Raw genomic sequence first — 21182 nt, 5'->3', positions numbered from 1 at the left:
ATGAATCTCTTCTAAAATAACCATTTAAAAATTTCCCAATTAGCAGTTTCCTCTGGTGATAACTGATAAGACTCCTGTCTCCACCAAGATGCAAGCTCCTGACCTAAAAACCAGGTAATTGTCTCAACCCACTTATCCTCAGGGAGATTTTCGTGTCTCTGCATCAAATGGAAAGTCTTCTCAAGATGATTGAGTCACCGCTCAACTCCTTTATGTCCTTCATTAGTCATAAACTTATCCAACTTTAGATGATACATAGTTTCTAGAGGAGTCCTCTGGGGAGGGCGAAGCGAAGACTGAATATCAATGGCTATAACATCCCCTAACTAAGCAATATCAGGGAAACTAGACTCAGCCAAGGAACGTGGCTTTTTACGAGGTGACATAGTTCTGACAGAAGACACCAAAATAATTAGAATATTCACTAGATATGCAGGACTACCAAACCTAGGCTTTAATACCAAATTGACACACCTCGACCAAAATCAAGGCGTGCTGGCCGTCACGTGAGGGTGATGTAGCCATGTGCGCAGTGCAGAAATGATAATGATATAAAGAAATGTGAATAACTAAGAACTAAGCTAACTAATTTACACTAAGCAAATAGAAGTGCAATCCTGATATCGTAAGCCACCAACAAGCACTCCTACCTAAAACCTAGAGGGGCGAAAAACAGAAAGTGTGAGTGGGCAAAAACAAAGCTTTTCAAAACCATTTCACTTGTCAAAGGTAATAACCCTTCGTTGTAAAACCTGTATAATTTCCCATAAAATAGAATATATACGTATATGAAAACCATGCTCGGAATAGTAAAATCCACATATATGCCATGTCAAATATCTCAGCATAAAATATGTAAGCCAGGTGATAAAAATCAATGTAAATGATATGCCAGCCGGAGTCACTTAATATGACATGTACGGCTGAATCTATAGCTCATCCATCTAGCCGGAGTCACCTAATATGACCTGTACAACTCAACCAATAGCTCAACAAGTAGGCCTGCACACGAGTCGGAACCACCTAAAGTGGTTTGTACGACAGGACTGGGTGTAAATAAATACGCTTAAGTGCTACGATCACATGAAGACTATGCGAATGATTGCGGGTCACCTAGAGTCGGAACTGAAGGAAGATTTGTGGAAAACAAGTTCATTTGAGCAACATCAACAACATGCAATTAACAATTAAAAGGCGGAATCATGTTTATATGCACTCAAAAACAAAACTTAACCCATGAACTTCAAAGCCTAGTAGATAGGTGAACCAAGACTCAACTCAAAACAAAGTGAGTTGAGAAATCAATACCTTTGTAGATTCCTCTTTGCATAAGCAAAGGCTAATCACCCAAAGAGAGGGCCTTCATTCCTTGCATCTTAGATCCATGGATTTGGATGGATGAAAAGGTTTCTCCAAGTTCCCAAAATTGAAAACCTCTAAGTCTCCACACCAAGGCATATTGTAGAAGAAATGAGTGACCTTGGAGGAGTTTGATTGCTAGATGATCCCTCCAAGGTGGCTGAAATTTTAGAGAGAAAGGAGAGCTTGTGTTCTCATCCTTTCCCCAAAAACAACCCTTAATGAATTTTGGCTATAAAGTCATACTTATTCCTTAATTCATTTGAGTGGCAAACTTGTAAATAAGTCCAAAACCACTCCTTCTTTAACATGGGATTTATTGGGCTATTTGGGCCTTTGTGAATCATTATTCATTAAGTTGTCACACAACTTAAGTCAATGGACTTGACGTTCGAAGCCCATTGGGCCTTAAGGTCCAAAACTATCCCGAGGTCTTTTAACGAACTTATTCGTTTGATTAATAATCATATTAATTAATCCTTGCCATAAATAATTAAACCATTTAATTATTCTTACTCATCTCCGTTGAATCTTCAATCTCTACCTTACACGGTGTACGATCCATTAGGTTCCTTTTAGCGAGGCAGTGGGCGATTCAAACTCTTTCAAATCGATTGTGAATTGAAACTTACTTTCAATTCTCCCGTTAGTGATAATACACTTTTAGGGCTTCCACAAACCATGGTTGACGCCTAGCAGCATGTCATGGTTACCCAAGCTAATCAGAAGAGGTGGAGAACCTATTCAGTTTTAGGATTACAAATGCAATACGGTCTTTCTCTAATACAATACTCTTGACCACATTGTTTGGTTTGATAGCATATTCATGTCTACTATCCAATGTGAGTCTTGTGCTTATATGATTACCTTGAATGTGATTTGGAACACATTCCTAAATCTCATTCATACTTTGGCCAAAGATTCTTAATCATATCATAGAGTATTCTCCCTCAAACAGTTTGAAGGTTAGAGATCCCTTGTTGCGCATTCACTTGCCTCCATGGCTAAGTGGCTTTACCCCAACGATGTCGTGGACACCCTCCTGATGGAGTGACTTTGACATAATCAAAGATTAAGGACCTAACCACAAGACAACTGTGATGCCTCAGGTCAAAAGACTAATTTGCATTATCCCAACCATGAGTTCTCATGTGACATGAATATGAGAACTCTTCGTTGATCGTGTTCAGTGAACTCATTCTCTATTGAGCACCTACGTACTTGTCTTGATGTCACACACACCAATGACTCGAGACTAGTCACTCTCCCTGAGAGAAGACATAGCACGTACTGATCTTAACAGACTGTCAATGCCCAATTGACAATCCTATGATCAGGAACGTTTAGGATGTGTCAACGAAAGAATGGTCTCATGAATCTAACTTCTTTAGATCGCATTCTTCCAATCACATATTCCTTGGACTTATTGTTTAAGCATATAACATTTATATGAGACGGCTCAAACAATAATCTTTGCCCTTTACATTTAAACTACATTAGTTTAACTTTGTGAAATGTCCGTAAAGTATCATCATATGATTGGTTTTAGGGCACATTTCCAACAGGAACCACCTATAGTGGTCTGTATGACAGGACTGTGCATCTAACTTAGATCCAAGGTGAGCGTATGGTGCGAGAGGTGAACATCACGTGAAGGACTGTGCCCTGACCACAAGCGGGAGCACTAACACTGGGGTGCAGGTTTATGAGCTATAATACATCTCAACATAATCAGGCAACTCACATCCACAATCTATAAACTCACCTGGCACTTACCTAAGCTTCTGCAGCGTCAAACATAAATATATGCAACTACTAAATGCATATTCTAAGTATAAAATATTTGGCATGGCATTTCAAAACATAATTCCATTTAAATGACTTTCTGGGAAAAATACCAAGCATATATATATACACTGAAAACCAAAAGCCCACTCACTGATATGTGGCAGGGTCGTAACCCCCGAACCTCGCCTGACTGCGCTCGTCCTTTGGAAACATCTCACCTATATGTGAAACAACTATTTTAATGTTATTTTAAGCACATAACCAAAACTAGGTAATAACTTCTCATACGTTGCTCAATTGGGGTATTTGAATATACCATCGTGGCCTACTCAACCCTATGAACATCCCTATATTTTTAGAATAATTTTCTAAGTTCCCACGCGCCCTCATGTGCCGACCAAGGCACAGCCACGCGTCGCCCATGCGTAGGCACGTGCTTGGCACATTGATAGATTCCTTAACGGCGTTAAGGAATATTCCGTTAAATAACAGCATATACCGTTAATTTTACCTGACGCCGTTAGTGTATTCCGTCAAAATTGATGAAATATTCTCCTTCTTCTCCGATGGTTCGCCGGATTCCAGCGCCGGCCACCGCTGCACTCGCCGGTTTCTGGAAAAATTTAAAACTTGAATATCTTTGCCATTTCTTAACCAAATTTCATGAAATTTGTACCAAAATGAAGCTCTAAATGAGTAGAACTAGCTCTTACCACTTTTACGTCCTAAACCCAACAGAAAATGGCCAGAAAAATCCCTGAAAAACTAGCTATTCCTGCAATCCCACAACCAAGCTCATTTCGACGTCCAAACTTAACCAAAACTAGCCTAACATGCTAGAGAAGATGAATTCTTACCTTCTTAAGTCTTAAATCCAGCTAATATCTTCTCGATCATAGAGAAGAAAATTCCACTCCTTACCGAAGCTCGGGCATCTCGAGTTCTACTAGTCTTTTCCTCAAACCAATGGCATGGCTTGACTCCAATGCTTGCAAGGAGTTCAAAAACAACCTCTACTAGCTCGATTTGTGAGAGATGAAGCTGGTAGATAGATTGGACGTACGGATTGTACGGAAGATTCGAAAGAGGGAGAGAGAGAAGTCTATACGTGTGTGTGCACGTGTGTGTGTTCGGATTGGATATCCATATAAAATCCTTAAGCCCTAATTGGGCTATGAATTGTAGGCTAAGATTCATCCAAAACAATCCCAAATTTCAATTAGGTCCAAAGAACTAGGAAAAGAAAATAATTAGTCCATTTTCTTAGCCCAATAATACATTCACAACCCAATGTTCAAGGGTAAAATAGTCATTCCACACTATCAAGGAAAGAATATATTATATTTCGGGATGGGTTGTCACATGATAGGGTACACTAGATGTTCATGTGTGTTTATGTGCCAGACAATGTGTTTTGTGACGCATTGAAAAAAATTGTTTGAATTTCTTTGTATCTTGTTGCTTTCCTGTGAGGGAGCATAATATTACAAAAATGATAGAGCTTTAGATTGTAGTCTGTTGTTATTATTCTCTCAAAAAATTTCTAGCTCGTGGGAATTAAGTTCATTAGACTTTAGGGTCATGAGTGAAAAAAAATATATTAAAAATTTGTGTTTATTTATTTATTTTTAATCAATATAACATTTAAAAATAATAAAATTTTCATTTCTGTCGGTTATAACCACCAGAATACTAACATAATAACTGCCAGAAAGTAAAATAATAAAATAGTCAATTTTTGTAGGTTATAACCGCCACCATTAACTTAAAAACCACCAGATTCTGTCAAAAATATTTTTAAAAAAGGGAATTTTTATTAGCACTCCAAATTTCTCATTCTACACTCCAAACTTTCTACATTTAGAAAGAAAAGTGTATAATGAGATTTTTGGAGTGCCAATAACACTTCCCTAAAAAAAAGGATTAAAAATACTGTTGGTTATAACCGACATAATTTTTTTGATATCCGCCACTAAATATCCGCCAGGACTTTATGTCGGATATAACTGACAGAATTTTTCTAATATCCGCCACTAATTAAATGATGTGTCGGATATAATTTATCTGACATGATTTTTCTAATATCCGCCACCTAAAGCTAATATTGTATTAGTGTAAGGTGAAAACCATCTTCCATTCCTATGAACTATGGAATTTGGTTGAAAATGGGGTTGAATCATCAACGAAGAAGGAAGAAGAACTCACAACTGTAAGCGGAAACTCAGAAGGTAGAATGTTGTGAAGGATGTCAAAGCCTTGGGTATCATACAAAATGTAGTCTCCGATTAGATTTTTCCTAGAATCTCTAATCAAGAATCAGCCAACTTGGCCTAGGATATCTTAAAGTAAGAGTTCATCGAAGATAAGTAAGTGAGGTCAGTTAAATTACAAGGTCTTAGATGTGAATTCGAGTATACTAGAATGGCTGATAATGAATCTCTCTTTGCGTTTTTGGATAAAGTGTTTGATCTTATTAATCAAATGGAAACTAATGGTGAAGAAATTAGCAATCAAAGGATAGTTAAAAAACTATTGATTAGCTTGCCTAAATCCTATGATAGTATAACATTTGTGATTGAAAATACTAAAGATTTGGAGGTTATTGATGGACAAGATGTTGTTTCCATCTTGAAAGGCTATAAGCAATGCTTGAGCAGGTATAATCAATGTAGCACAGAGAAGACTTTTGCTAGTATTGATATCCTACCTAAACAAACTAACAAGTTTGATGGTCAAGCTGGAAATTCCAGATTGCAAAAATGTTTTAAGAACAAAGGGAAACATTGGTCATATAGGGTGAATAATCTTGTGAAACCATGGCCGGGTAACAATTTTGCTAAAATCCCTTTGTAAGATTTGTGATAAGCTCCATAGTGGTGAATGTTGGAACTAGGGGAAACCCAAATGTCATAAATGCAGTAGGTTTGGGCATATTGCGAAGGATTGTAATCTCAATAAACCTTTGCAGTAAGTCAATTATGCTACGCAGATTGAAGATGCTAGGAATCTTTTTCTATGCTAGTTATGATTCGAATGGAAAGAAGCTGAGTGATGTATGGTACATAGACAGCGGATGCAGCAACCATATGACTTGCAGAAAGGATTTACTGTTGACATCAACAGAAATGTTAAAGCTAAAGTTCAAGTTGGCACTGGTGTTTTGGTTGGTAAAGGGTCACTTGTGATTGAGACAATAAGGGGAAATAAATACATAAGGGAAGTTATGTTGGTTCTTGAAATTGCAGAAAATCTTCTGAGTGTAGGGCAAATGACTGAACATGGTTATTTCCTATTATTTTGAGATTACAAGGTGGAAGTCTATGAAGATAGAAAGTTGACAAATCTGGTTGTGAATGCTCAACAGAAAAGTAACAGATGCTTTCCTTTGAAGTTTAATTTTGAGAAACAGTTTGCACTAAAGACAAATATTGTGCAAGACTCAGTTACTTGGCATAGAAGATTTGGCCATTTGAACTATAGGAGTCTGAAAATGTTAGAAGAGAAGAACATGGTTATGGGACTACCTGTAATACAAGAAAAGAGTAATGTATGCCAGGGTTATGCTATGGGAAAACATCATAGGGAGGCATTCTAAAAAAAAACAGACATAGATAGCTAAAGAACCATTGGAATTGGTTCACTCAGATGTTTGTGGTCCAATGAAGATTCAAACATTGGGTGGCAACAAGTACTTCCTCACATTCATTGATGACTACTCTCGGATATGTTGGGTATATTTCTTGAGGAACAAGTTTGACGTATTTTGTGTCTTCAAGAAATTCAAATCAATGGTTGAATTACAAAGTGGATACTCATTGAAGAAAATAAAAAACTGATAGAGAGGAGAGTTCACCTCTAGTGAGTTTAATAAGTTTTGTGAAGATCTAGGGATGGAAAGACAAGTGACTACGGATTACACTCCATAACAAAATGGAGTGGCAGAAAGAAAGAACATGATAATTGTAGAAATGGCAAAGTGTCTATTGCATGAGAAAGGGATGCCCTATTAACTATGGGGTGAAACGGTGCATACCTTCGTATACTTATTGAATAGGTGCCCCACAAAATCTCTAGATGGCATTACTTTATTTAAGACTTTTAGTGGAAGAAAGCTAGGAGTGAAACACCTGAAAATATTTAGTTATGTATGCTACTCATTGATACCAAGTCACCTGAGACATAAATTGCAACCTACAAGCACAAGAGGCATATTTGTAGGTTATAGTACATGTGACAAAGGGTAAATGAAGATGAGAAATGGAATTGGGTGACTAGCACAACTACAAATGTCAGAATTCCACTGATTGATTCATAAAGTGAAGCATTAACTGAGAATGTTCCTTTGTCTTAGCAACTATCAAAGAGTACTTATGTTGGCATTTTAGAATCTGAAACTTATGATATGGCACCTCTGAAGTAGAAGAAAGTGAGTGAACTGTATGAGCACTGTAACTTGTGCATTATGGAACCTGAAAGCTATATTGAAGCAGCAACTGATGTGTCATGGAATAAAGCTATGGAAGATGAGTTGAGCATGATTGACAAAAACAATACATGGCAATTAGTTAATAGGCCATCAAATAAGCTTGTCATTGGAGTAAGGTTGGTGTATAAAACTAAATTGAATCTTGATGGATCAATGTTAAAGAACAAAGCTAGATTGGTGGCCAAGGGATATGCTTAAAAGCCTAGAATTGATTACATTGCGACTTTTGCACCAATTGCTAGGATTGACACTATTAGGACACTCATTTCTCTTGCTGCTCAAAAAAGTTGTAAATTATTCCAATTGGATGTCAAATCGGCCTTTCTAAATGGCATATTGAAGGAAGAAGTATATGTAGAGCAACCAGAAGGCTATGTGATTGAAGGAAAGGAAGATAAGGTGTACAAATTGCATAAGGCTCTCTATGGTTTAAAACAAGCCCCCAGAGCTTGGTATGGGGAGATTGATTCATACTTCACAGAGTGTAGATTTCAGAAAAGCTCAAGTGAGGCAACATTCTATACAAAGTGCAATGCAAATGGAGGAATCATTATTGTCTCCATTTACGTGGATGACATACTCTACATAGGGAATGATTTTGAAATGATTCAGAAATTCAAAGAAGATGTGATGATCAAGTATGAGATGTCTGATCTTGATTTGTTGCACTATTTTCTGGGAATGGGAATTATGCAAACTAATACCAGCATATTCATTCACCAAAAGATGTATGCAACTTCCTTGCTTAGCAAGTTTGGGTTGTAAGATTACAAAATAGTGAGCACACCATTGGTTCCAAATGAAAAATTGAGAAATGAGGATGGGAGTAGACTTGCAGATGAGTCAAAGTACGGACAAATTGTTGGAAGCTTGTTGTATCTCACTGTAACTATGTCGAATTTGATGTATGCAGCTAGTTTGTTAGCAAGATTCATGCACACTCCTTCCAACAAACATCTTGGTGCAGCAAGAAAAGTCTTAAGATATGTGCAGAGAACTTTGGAGTAAGGTTTAAAGTATGAAAAGGGGAAAGGGGCAGTCCTAATAGGATACTATGACAGTGCTTAGAGTGGCTCAGAAGATGACATGAAAAGCACATCAGGCTATGCATTCTCATTTGGGAGTGGAATGTTTTCTTAGGCCTCAGTAAAACAAATTTGTGTTGCACTATCCACAACATAAACTGAATATATCAGTGCATCAGAGGCAACCACTTAAGCTATTGGGCTTCGATTTGTTTTGGAAGACTTTGGTGAAATGCAAACATAAACAACACCATTATGGTGTGACAATACATTTGCCATTGCAATCACTAAGAACCCTGTTTTCCATCAAAGAACAAAGCACATTGGTAGAAGGTACCATTTTATCAAGGATGCACTGCAGCAAAGAAAATTTGACTTGAAGTATTGTTCTACAAATGACCAAGTAGCTTGACATCTTTACTAAGTCTTTGTCAAGGAAAAGTAACTACTATTTGAGAAGTAGACTTGGAGTAAAATCAGTGCACAATTTAAAGGGGAGTGTTGAAATGTAAATGTATTCACTGATTTATGTTGAATTTCGAGGTGTAATATTGTTATTGGAGAGTGCTCATAAGCTAGAGGAATGATAGATGTAATTAGCTCATAGGCTAGATTAAATGGAGAGTTGAGATTGATTGATATGTGTAGCTCTCTCTCTCCTTTAACGGTAATATGCTTGTACTGTTGTGAGCTCACAAGCTCATCGTATGAATGATCAATGAAGCATCACTAGAGTAACATTCTTAGAGTGAAGGAATTTCCAAATTTTGTTCTTCCAATTTTGTGTTTCCATTTTTTCTTTCATTTTTCAACACTCATCACAGAGCATTTAGCTACAAATTTTAACACTTTGCACCCCCTGGCTGCTGCAAATCTCTAACGCCTATCATGAATTACCCGTATCCAGCGCACCTGATACATCGTCGTCCTTGATGAACCTTTGATGTACCCATATCAACCCTGGAACTTGCCTGTACCCAGAAGTTACCATCCACACCTGTTGTCTAACGAAGTTGTAATGCCACACCACTTTTGCTGCTGCAATTTTTCAACCTTGCTTGAAACCTAGAAAAAAAAAAACTAATTGCTACACTTGCGTGTTTGTGCCCTTTTTTTTTTTTTTTTGGGGAGAAGAGAGGAAAAAACTGAAGAAAAAAGGGGAAACTCTATATAAGTCCAATTTTTTGAGCTAATAGTAGGAATAGTCCAATTTATTAAAATAAGTCCAATTTGTTATATTTAATTATTTAATTATCAATAGTTATCTGTTCAATGATAAGATTTATTATAAAAATCAAATTTCTTCCCAATTATCTCTTTACTTATTTCTTTTTATTTATTTCTATGTTATTTCTCGTTCTTCCTCCTGCTTTAAACCCCATTTATAGATTTTATTTTTAATTTTTATAATCAACCTATATCACATGTTAATTATTTTATCTCCTATATGACATATTCCTTTTTTATAATCAACATGTCACAGATTAATGTGTCTTACTTGTAGGTATGTTATGTTTTTTCTACCTTTTAATTAGGTTTCATATCTCACGTATAGGTATTATATACATTCATATATTTGTTACTTGAGTTAGGGTAGAATGTTTTGCAGATAAATTTGTGTTAGTATATTAGTTTTTTTGTTATAAGATATTAAATATATTCTTTTGGAGTTGGAAAATGCATCATATTAGAAGATTTTAATTGATTTTTAATATTTTTAGAAAATATAAAATGAGTATAAAAGAAATAAAAACATATAATTTGATAACTGGACTCAATCCTAAAAACACTCTACATTTTTGGACCTGGATCTAAAAGATGAAGAAAAATAATTGGGCCACTAGTTGCTTGTTTTGAGGGCCACAAGGGCTGTTGTGATATATTTGAAGCTTGTTGTTGGGCCCTAAGTTTTTTTGAATGATTGTTGTGGAGTTTGCTTGCCCGTCAATGCTGTCACTCTAGTCTTGGACTGGTGACCATTTGAGTGACAATTTTTGGAGTTTCTGAAGGTGTTTTGTTTGTTTGTTGTTGTAGTTATAGGAATTATGTTCCTTTAGTAAGGGGCCATTCATACGCTTTCCTTCCATACTCCCAACATCCTTTCGTTGAATCTGTTTGCTAGAATATGCCAGCATTAGGGACTTTCTGCCTAATGGAATATGTCTGCCTGAATCTATCTGCCATCTTCCATCTAAATCTATATCCATCAGCCACCTGTCTGAATATGGAATCTGCATATCCGTCTAACGGAGCTTGCCTGCCTAGGCCAAACGTATGTCGTATTGTCATGAGTTTAATGGGGGTGTTGGAAAATAATAATACTTAGGTTCATTTTTAATGTTTGGGTTTGGGACGGTTTCTTAGCTTTAGCTCTCTATAAATATAGCTTGTAGTTTAGTATGAGAACAAGTGCAGTTCTCGAAGTTGTAGTTGTTTCGACAATCTTGTTTATTTATTTTGCATTAATAAAGTAATGTTCATAGCTATATTTCGTTTGTCCATTTTTACTTTCAACTTTTTGCATTTGTAGAGTAAGAGAAATCTCTCTTTGTAAGAAAAAATGAGCGTATTTTGCTCCCCACCATTAATTGAGAGTAATGGTTACCACCTCTTTGATTACCGTTAGATGAGTTTGATTTAACTTATTTACGATACAAATATCAAAAATTTAAATTGATATAAAGACAATCAATATGGTGGTGAGGCGAAATATTTTCCTAAATGAGACAACATGATCACATTCACCACGCAGTTTGATAAGTGAAATGATTTCGCACATCTTTTTATTTCTTTTGCAGATTCTGGTTTTCTTTCATGTCCATTGATTCATATTTGATTTATTCAATTTTAAAAACAAACTGAAATGCGCAGAAAGAAAAAAAAAAGTGCGAAAATCATTTCTTAGCAGTAATCTCGTTGGAATGGTCTTAAGTTGTATACTTTCCTTTTTCTCAACCAATAGCAGGTGTATGTGGAGTAACATTTCCATAATCATTCTTCAAAAAAAAAAGTTATTTAGCCAAATCACAAAGCGTTTCTCCAATTTGTTTTCGTCACCATTATTTGAATGATTATGGATAGAATCCAAAAAGAAAATGGACTTTTTAGTTAAAATTGTCTCTGAGTTTTAAATAACTTATCACTTTAGTTTATGACAATAAAATGAATAAAAGTAATCCTTGAATTTGTCTACTGTGGTCATCCCATGAAAAATTTGTCAATTTCCTCATTAAATTGTCAAGTAAACGACCACATGGCCACCTTTTAAGGTATTTTTGTCAAACTAACTCCTCCACTTAACAAGGATATTGACAAGTTTTTCATGGAGGGACAAAAATAATTTATGGTGAACAAACTCAGGAATCACTTATATCGATTTTTATTGTCAAGAACAAAGTAAAAAATGTCAATCTCAAAACCATTTTAACTCAAAAACCAAGAAAATGGTTATGGATAGAAAAGGTCAGATTCGTAGTTCTCGTACCGCAGAATTAGATGATTAACAGAGAATTATCAATTTAGTTGTTACATAAATCTATATGTATATTGTCTTTTTGTATAGATGAACCTCAAATATTAGAGACTTACGAATTTAGACGATGAAGATCACGTCGTTAAAATAACCAAAATATTTGTCACGATATAAAATAAATGCTCTTAATCATTTGAACTATTAGTTCTTATGACTCACCATATATTTAGCAAAGAACATGATCCGCATTCTCCAATACCATGTGATTCTGCTTTAGGAAAGTCTGACTAAAATGGCTTAGCAAAGATATGTCAGATTCGAGCGCTTCTCTCTGTGTTAGAGGTTTTCTCAACTTCGTTTGAGTGCTTCCAATTCTGGTACCTTGTTTCGGCACCTTAGCTTTGACCAAGGTTGGTGGCAGCCCCTTTCCCTTCACACCTGCTTTTCCCCCTGCTGTTTCTCTGTTTCCCATTCCATGTGCCCCAATTTTAGCCGTGCTTTGCCCAATCGGAAAACCCCTTTTTTCGATTTCCCTCTTATCCTTCCCTCCACTGTCTTTCCCCCTCCATGCATCCACTTGCTTCCTCTTCTTCCCCTTCCACTTGGCTTTGCCCTCTCTCGATTCCACCTGTGATCCGATCTACCGCTACTTTGTTCAACTGTTGTTCACGGCTTTATCGGAAGGTGCGTAGAGCTTAGGTTCGGGTGTTCACACCACCACCTTCCACTTGTGTGTCGATCTCAACACTGTTGCGAGTGATCTCATTGGTTTCCTTCCCGGGTTTATTCCCTTGGTGGTGGCAGATTGGTTCCTTTTGGGGTTTGATTAAGGACAATGACAACTTCTCAGTTTGTGTATGGGGCTTGGTTTGGTTTCTTCTCTGGCGGTTGCAAGGAAGTTGGTTTGTGGTCGTCGGGAAGTGCTTTGGCGGCGGCAAGAGATCTTGGCAACTGGGGTTTGTTTAGTGTTTTCTGCTGTCGGCTCAACCCACAGGCTAGGCTTTTGTTGTTGTTGTTTTGGAGGCCCAACTTTTGTCTTTTGTTTTATGTGTATTTGAGCCTGTGTTTATATAAGCTTCTTGTTGGTAAATGAATTTACCTCTTACCTTCCCAAAAAAAAAATTTGCATTCGACAATGTTTTACTTGGTACTGTTCCAGACTCCAGACCATGATAGATAAAAAGTATATGAATAGGAATTATTCATTAGATTGGGATCTTATGAGTTGCTGAAAAGCTATATACAAACTATTCCTGTACAGAAACAGAGAAAGCACTTGCATATTATGCAGATTGCGGTATTGTAGCGGATATCGCGTTAACGGAGATGGGTAAATATAACAATGATAGAGAAAAAAAATGACAGAGATAAGGCAGCATCTGATCATCTGCTACCCAAATGTGTTCTCGCCACTGTATGTAACATAAAGAAATCCATCTGCATCCTTCTTTTCATCATATATGGTGGACATTATTGCTCCTGCAAAAAATATGAAATACAGTCCTCATAATCTTTGAGAAAAAGGTGGGCACGATGTCATAACTTCTACAGATCCAAATATTATTGAAAAATTTAAGATTATATCCCACAATCTTACTGAACATCTTTCCAATTGACTTTACAGGAATAACACACTTTACCATGACCAATTGACCATCATCCATGATTGGTCATGGATTAAACACAAATCAGAGGGAGGGAGACGGAGTGAAGTGACACTAGATACCTGTAGCTGGGAGGACATTGTCTACAAATATGAAGATTGCCTTTTCTGCACTCAGTTTAATTCTCTTGCGGATGACATAGACAAATTGACCCACAGTCAAATCAGCTGGAACTAGGTATCTGCTACGTACCAAATGAAGTTATTAATATATTAAAAGCAGTTTAGCATTAAGCACCGAATACAACATATAGATCTGTACTGATAATAATAGAGAGAGCTTTAGAGCAAGTCCACCCATTTTAGGAGACCCTTACTATTTACTTTGAACAGTAATTTCCCTTGTGTAAGTTCACCCATTTGTTAAGAGAAAGGGCACTATTCACAAATATATATTTTTAATCTTTTATGCTTCGTAAGTTTGTTCCATGAAAATAAAATGATTGTCTAATTTCAATGATATATTTCAAATACAAGGAATGAAGAAGATGGTTAGGTATTTATAGAAAAAAAATTGGTATTTTTTGGTTTTTCAAAACTTTTACCAATAGAATAATCCTGGCCGGTGAATTTCAAAATTATTTGTTGGATGCCCCCAGTTTGCACCACGTGGCACGTGTAAAAAAAATTCAATGGTCAACAGTCCATACCAACTGACGGTTGGAAATCCAACGGCTCAGTTTGAAGGAAAAAGGAGCCACTTTGTTCTGAGTTGTGCACATGGGTCGGCCCCACACTGTCGTCTCCTGTAGCTAGCGGGCACAAGCCCAGAGACAAGTTGTGGGGCAACTGAAAGGGCTTGCGCCCTTGGCCTAATTGCCCTCTGATTTTGCAACCGGTGGAGATTATTTTTTTGGGTTGGGGGCAATTCAACCCACATGCCAAGGCTTCCATAGCACCGGTGGAGTTGCTCTTGGCCAACTAAGAATATTCATTACAAATAGGAAGTAATGTGAAACTGGTGCTTACTTTTTCCTGTCAATGTTGGGAATATCGCTTCTCTCTGCCTTTTCCACAATCACCTTCAAAGAACAAAAGATATAATTACATAGAAGCAACGATTGGCATACCACAAGTGTGTTGATGCATTTGAACCGATATTACTAGTCATGTACACTAGTAATATTTAGAAAGAGATGAAGAAGTTCCATAATCTAGAGGGCTAACATTTGTAGACAACTCATATTTTCATACAATGCATATGTAGGAGGTAATGTTACCGATCTAAGTGTCTAAGTGGATGAAAGTTCTATGATTTTCAATGACAATTCATGATTCAGCCACCTCGACACCCTAGTTCTGCTACTCATCATATCCAGGAAATGAAGTAAATAACATAAAAAAATAATAAATATCCATAACAGGTACAAATACACCATGTAAGTGTTGAGAGAACTACTCAAACAATGACCTTCAGCAGAATTTGTGCATCTTGCTTGAGACTGCAATACCTAGAATTTTATGAGGAAGCAAACACCAAGAAACCTACAGTGCTATCCCACATTTTGATAGCACGTTGGTACTTGAAGTTTTTACTTGAAACACGAATTCCTTCAATGCAGTGTGAAACTGATTACTATGCGGGTTACAAAATTATAAAACATGATTGGAGCTATGAAATGTCAATATACGCCCAACTAAGTGTTTAAGAGGCGGAAAAGATAACTTATAGGATAAAGAAACACTAGACATTAACAAATAGCAAGGTAATAGCAAAATTCGGTACACAATGAGAAGTGTGAACGAGAATATGTCAAATTAAAAGATTAAAGCTTGGTCCTTACTGGAATTCTGTCTGAATATTTCTCTCTAATCCTTGAGGCCTCAGCCTGTCTCTTCTCTGCATATAAAAGATACGGCACAATTACCAACTGATTCCGCAGACTTATAAACATCACAATTATAAATTCTGAAACTGATAAAATTGAATAGACTATACACAAATTCAGCATATGAACACCAAAAACTTACCAAACTCATGTGCTTGCTTGAAGCTGCTTTTGGTCATAATTCTACAATCCACTGCATAAAAAGGACCAAACAATAACGGCAAACTATATATGTAATCTGCTCAAAAAACCCAAAAATTAAAATCAAATTAAAAATTGAGAAGAAGTCATGATCAAAGTGGTAAAATTCAAGAAAACATCCAAACCCCAGGAAAAAAGAACAAATTCTTTCAGAAAAATCAAAGAAATTCAATCAGGTAAACAATCAATTAAGTACCTAATTCCCTTGGATGGCCTGAATAGATATAACAATCCGAGATAAACATTAACAATCCATAGTTATAATTTTCCTGTTTCTTTCTTCTTATTCTCGGGAAACAAACGAATCCAAAAAACAAATAATTGAAGAAAACTTACAGAAAATATTGGGGAGGAGTGACAGAAAATCTGCTGAGTTCTTCTTCGCTTTGCAGACAAGAGACGTGCCTTCTCATCGAGTTCATGTACGTATAGCCCCGCGATTTAATAATCGGTTTTGTCTTCTCTTTCTTCGGTGAGGTTTGGTCCACTGTGGCGGTGACCAATGAGAGCTTGGCATATCAGACTAAGAGATTGGTCCTCTTGAAGGCAAAGTTGGCTATCATTTAGGGGTAGGCACCGTCCGATTCAGCCTGGTTTCACCCTCAAAATGAAACTGGAATTGGAAAATTTCAGCGGTTCAATTCGGTGCGGTTTCGCTTAAATTTATTACTAAAACTGTACGGTTAGGTTCATGCCGATTTACGGGTCTAATCAAAATTATATATATGTTTTATTTTCTAATTTTCTACTTCTAATACCAAACACATATTTCAATCACAAATTCAAGTAAATTTGAGTTTCAACTACTAGATCTACAAGATTTGTGATCGGAGAATAGAAAGTGTGCATATAAATATAAATAAAAAGATAGAAAGACTCATATCAAGATCAAAATGTAGATCTTAAACTAAAAACTAAAATGTACATAATGCATAATATACTGAAAAAGAATGGAGAAAAATAATGTAGGGGAGAAAAGTGATAAAACAACAAACCGAAATTGGAACCATTTGAAATGGTTTGGTTTTTCTTCCGATTTTGACTTTTTTGGTCAACGCGGTTTTTTACGGTTTTTTTTTTGTCACGATTTGATTCGGTTTCTGGTTTGGCGGTTTTTATGACCACCCCCTACGTGTATTGGCATTTTAATACTACGACTTAGGTCATTTCTAATCGGGTCGTCCATAGGACCATAAATCAAAGGATGGTTTTTTTTTTTTTTTTTTTTTTTTTTTTTTTTAAACACAAAATTTATCTCCAGTAAAGGTTTGGGCAAAAAACTCTTGGGACCTACGTTGCCAAAATCCAGCCATATGGCTAGCGGACTGGCCATCTTTAGCTAGCTACCCCCATCAGTTAGGCCCAGCTAGAATTTTTTTTTAAGACAAAATTAAAAATTGTAAGTCTTTCTAATAAATACTTAAAACATTTTTACACCATTTCTCACATCTTTTTAACTATTGCATACTATCTTACTTATTTTATTTCAATTCTTGACATTCTATCCACTTCAAACACTCTTTCCATACACATCCCTACCTCTTCCAATAATCTTTCCTTTAATTTTTTTTTTTTCAATAATTTTCAAATGGCCACTTCTTCATTTGGCACTTAAAATATGTCCGAAAACTCTATTTTAATATGATAGTTTAATTCAATTAATTAATAAAATTTAAGAACAAACTTAAAATAATAAATTATTGAGGGGGCAAAAATAGACCCCCTCCAATTGGAGATGATATATAAATATAGCCTGATACTATTCATTGAAAAATATATTTTTTGCAGGGCTATAATTTGGACGGGGACAAAACATTGCCCCTTCGGTTGAAGATGGCCTTAGTATTACGATTCGAGCACTGAAGTTTGAATTTTGTGGATCGAGAGTTCTTAACTAAATCTCACCCCTTAGTTTAAAAATCTAATTGGTGTGTGTATACCTGGCAATTTAATACACGACCTGTTAACACGACATATAAACGACATGAAAATAACGGGTTTCGGGTCAACACGATAATAACCCGTTGATAATGGGTCCTTAACAGGTTTACACGAGAGTAACACACGGGTAACCTGTTTCGACACGATAAGAAAAAAGTTATTTTGATGATTTTAATTTTTTAAACTACTAAAAAAAACTTACTATAATATGCAATAGATATAATGAATATGTATATATTGTTTATTAATTATTATTCTATATAAATTTTAAAATTTAAGTTTTATTTGTTTATTTATTTTTATAGTATATTATAGGCAAAGATTGAGATTAAAAATCATAAAACACATTAAAAATAAAAATATCAAGTAATTTAAAAATACCAAGCTCATAAAAAAAAATTATAATAATTAATTGACATGTGCTAAAAATATGAAAAAAAATATACAAACGCTTGTAGTCACATCCTGTACGCTTTGAGAATGGGTATATGATCGTTTGAATTTTTTAAACCATACAAACTCTCATGGATAGTATTTTTAAGGGAGTTCAAAATAAACAAAATTCATAATCATTAATGTACAAGTCTGAAAGATGTGAAAGTATAATAAACGTTCATAATTGCATCCTCAACGCTTAGACGATGGTTACATGGTCGTTTAGATTTTTAAAACCCTCCAAATCTCATGAACAATGTTATTTATTTGAGTGCAAAATTAATAATAATTATCGTAGAAGTGTGAAAAATGTAATCACTCATAATGAAAAGCTTTACAACTTTCATGAAGGGGTCAACTCTGAAATTTAGTATGTATATACTAATTTAGTATTATGTTTTACATTTTTTTGGGTCAAATTATGTTTTTCATTTTCATTTTTATTGATTTAAAATATATTTTTCTTAACGGGGTAACGGGTTGGTTCATATTACTTGATAATATTAACGGGTTGATTTCGGGTCAAGTCATATTACTTGTTTACTTTAATGGGTATTACACGACATGACTTGTTAAGTTATCGGGTATAACACGAAAACGAGACGAACATGAGAAACACAACACAAAGGCTAGGTCTAAGTGTGTGTGTGTGTATCTCGATATCAAATTGGTGGAAGTTTCAAGTTGTGTCTAGTTTTAAGATCGAAATATTTTGCAGCGTGTTGAAGTTTTTAGTGTGAGGCACTCGAGGATTAGGGTAAGTAACATTTAGAGATTGTTCGATAATTATTTTATTTTTAACTTTTAAACTTAAATAGTTACTAAAAAGTTTCAGTTTCCCATTTTAACAAGAAGTAAAAAATGATGATCAACTGGTTATGAAATGGCTCCTAAGCAAATTGTTTTAACTGACTATATGTTTTGAAAGCAAATTTAGGATTAAACACTTGGAGGTGAAATTCTATGGTAGCCTTTAATAAATATTAGGTATCATTGTCATTTAAGTTGAACGTTGATAGTATAATGCAATCACGTTAAGTATTTATAATATTTTACTTTTACAATGTAATATGATTGTGGTAAGGTTCTAATTAATAACACGTCATGACATTACTTTACTTTAGTCTAAAGAAGGGATTCTAATTGCACTGCTCAAATGAACAGTGTTTTGTGATGGATTTTGAGTTTCTACTTTTTGTAATTAGAGCTGTTATTCTTATCTGTTTTTGGATTGTACTGTGCCATTCGATCCTCTCCTAAATGGAGAGGATCGTAGCCTCTGATGGCCTGAATGGCTGGAGATGTGTCCTTGCTCCCTGAAATGTAGGATCTGGGCATTTGACTGCTTTTGGGGTTATAGACTTGTATATTCTTCTTCGATTTCAATTTAAGAAAATCTACTGAGCATTCACTACTCTCTGTGTTCATCCTTCTCTACCATTTTATCTACCATAAAGTTTCAACCTTTATCTGTTAATCAACCTAAGAAACCATGCCTGATACCATTTGAATAGGTATTGGGACGTTGTTTGGAACAGAGCTGGAGGTGACGATGTGGTGGAAAACTAAGTTCTCTTACTTTCCTCTCTACCTAGATTATTACATAATCTTTCCAACTTTGCCTAAAATTCATATCCACAACTCATTTGCTGGCTACAAGGACTGGATATAGAGTAATGGTTCAATAATGGTTTTAGAATGGTAAATGATTGCAGAAGCAACATGGAATTCAATAGTTGATATTTTGACTATAAGATGAGTTTCATCCCTGCCTTAATTCACTAAAATCATGTGATTTCATGCCTCTCTTTGTTCTGATTCTGAGAGTTTGGGATGGATTCTGGTTTAAATTTTTGCTTTGATATGCCTCTAGACAGCCACCACCACCACCGGTCCAAATCCGACGGCGCGCGCTGTAGCATCTGCGTGAATGTCCCCGCACAACTGGACTCCGGGACGTTTTCCAAATAAACTTCAGACTCCAAAGGGTGCGGCTGAAAGGGTAGAATCTGAGGCAATCAAATCCAATCCAGGGAAGAGATTGGATAATTTCTGAGGTGTGGCTTTCTATTTTTAATCAAGTTTTTCTTTTTACGAAATTGTAAAACCACTTCAATTTTTCCGCAATGGTGTTGGTAAACTGCGCAGGCTAATCCGGAGAATACAGTTGGGGTATTGACGATGGCAGGCAAAGGGGTTCGGGTTTTGGCTACTCCAACCTCTGATCTTGGCAGGATTTTGGCATGCAAGCAAGGCATAGTTCTCAATTCATAACTAATTTGTTTGTGTGATTCGATTTGAATTCGAAATTTTACTTGTTTATCTTATTTGTAGAGTTAAATAGCTGATGAATCTTTATCAATGAAGCAGTTGGAATGGTTTTGTTGAATGTGAATGATCATTATCTAGGGGGGAACATTATAATCCAAAGCTGTAACTTGAGTTTTGGAGTGAAACTCGAAAAAGCTTTAGTACTAAATATTATCGTGTATGAATATGATTATAATCTAAAGCTGAAACTTGAGGTTTTGGAGTGAAACTCAAAAGAGCTTTAATACTAGGTGATGAGTCCATATTATTCTATATACTTTACCCTAATCTTAGTTATAGTTTATTGGGTATTTTGGTAGAATTTTGATACTTTGTTATGTATTTTCAATGTAGGACATTTGACTTTCTCTTAAGCAAAATTCCAAAATTTTCTACCAGGCCGTTTGACAAATAAAGGCCCAGCACACAACTTTCCCAGATTGATGTTTTTGGACATTTTGAGTATTTTAGAGGTCAAGATGACATATTTTGAGGAAGATTCCTTTTGAGAATTTGTAGGAGATGTCCTCAGCTTTCAAAAGAGACATTTTGGGACCAAATCAGAGTTGATTTGGTTGGTCAAAAGTGTGATTTTCTAAGAAGTCCAAATTTCAATTTAAATAGGTTACCTTTTATTTCCTAGTTATCTTATTCTATTATGTTTCTTAGTTTT

General features: G+C 35.6%; 1 protein-coding gene across 2 annotated transcripts; it reads right to left on the bottom strand.

The window, feature by feature from the left end:
* Positions 1–13305: 13305 nt before the first annotated feature.
* Positions 13306–16298, bottom strand: LOC137734013 (autophagy-related protein 8f-like). 2 transcript variants are annotated; one of them, XM_068473254.1, is made up of 6 exons: positions 16160–16298; positions 15765–15860; positions 15578–15633; positions 14763–14815; positions 13857–13975; positions 13306–13609 (listed from the first exon to the last, which is right to left on the bottom strand). In XM_068473254.1, the coding sequence occupies exons 2-6, from the start codon at positions 15799–15801 to the stop codon at positions 13521–13523; spliced, it is 354 nt and encodes a 117-aa protein (XP_068329355.1). In that variant the 5' UTR covers positions 15802–15860; positions 16160–16298; the 3' UTR covers positions 13306–13520. The 2 variants fall into 2 exon arrangements, with proteins under 2 accessions (XP_068329355.1, XP_068329356.1); XM_068473255.1 differs by having other exon boundaries at positions 15765–15815; positions 16160–16265.
* Positions 16299–21182: the final 4884 nt, after the last annotated feature.

Source organism: Pyrus communis, chromosome 5 (genome assembly GCF_963583255.1).
Source record: "Pyrus communis chromosome 5, drPyrComm1.1, whole genome shotgun sequence".
NCBI classification, from domain to species: domain Eukaryota; kingdom Viridiplantae; phylum Streptophyta; class Magnoliopsida; order Rosales; family Rosaceae; genus Pyrus; species Pyrus communis.
Note: the sequence above shows the minus strand (reverse complement) of the source record. Positions and strands in the feature narration are given on the sequence as shown.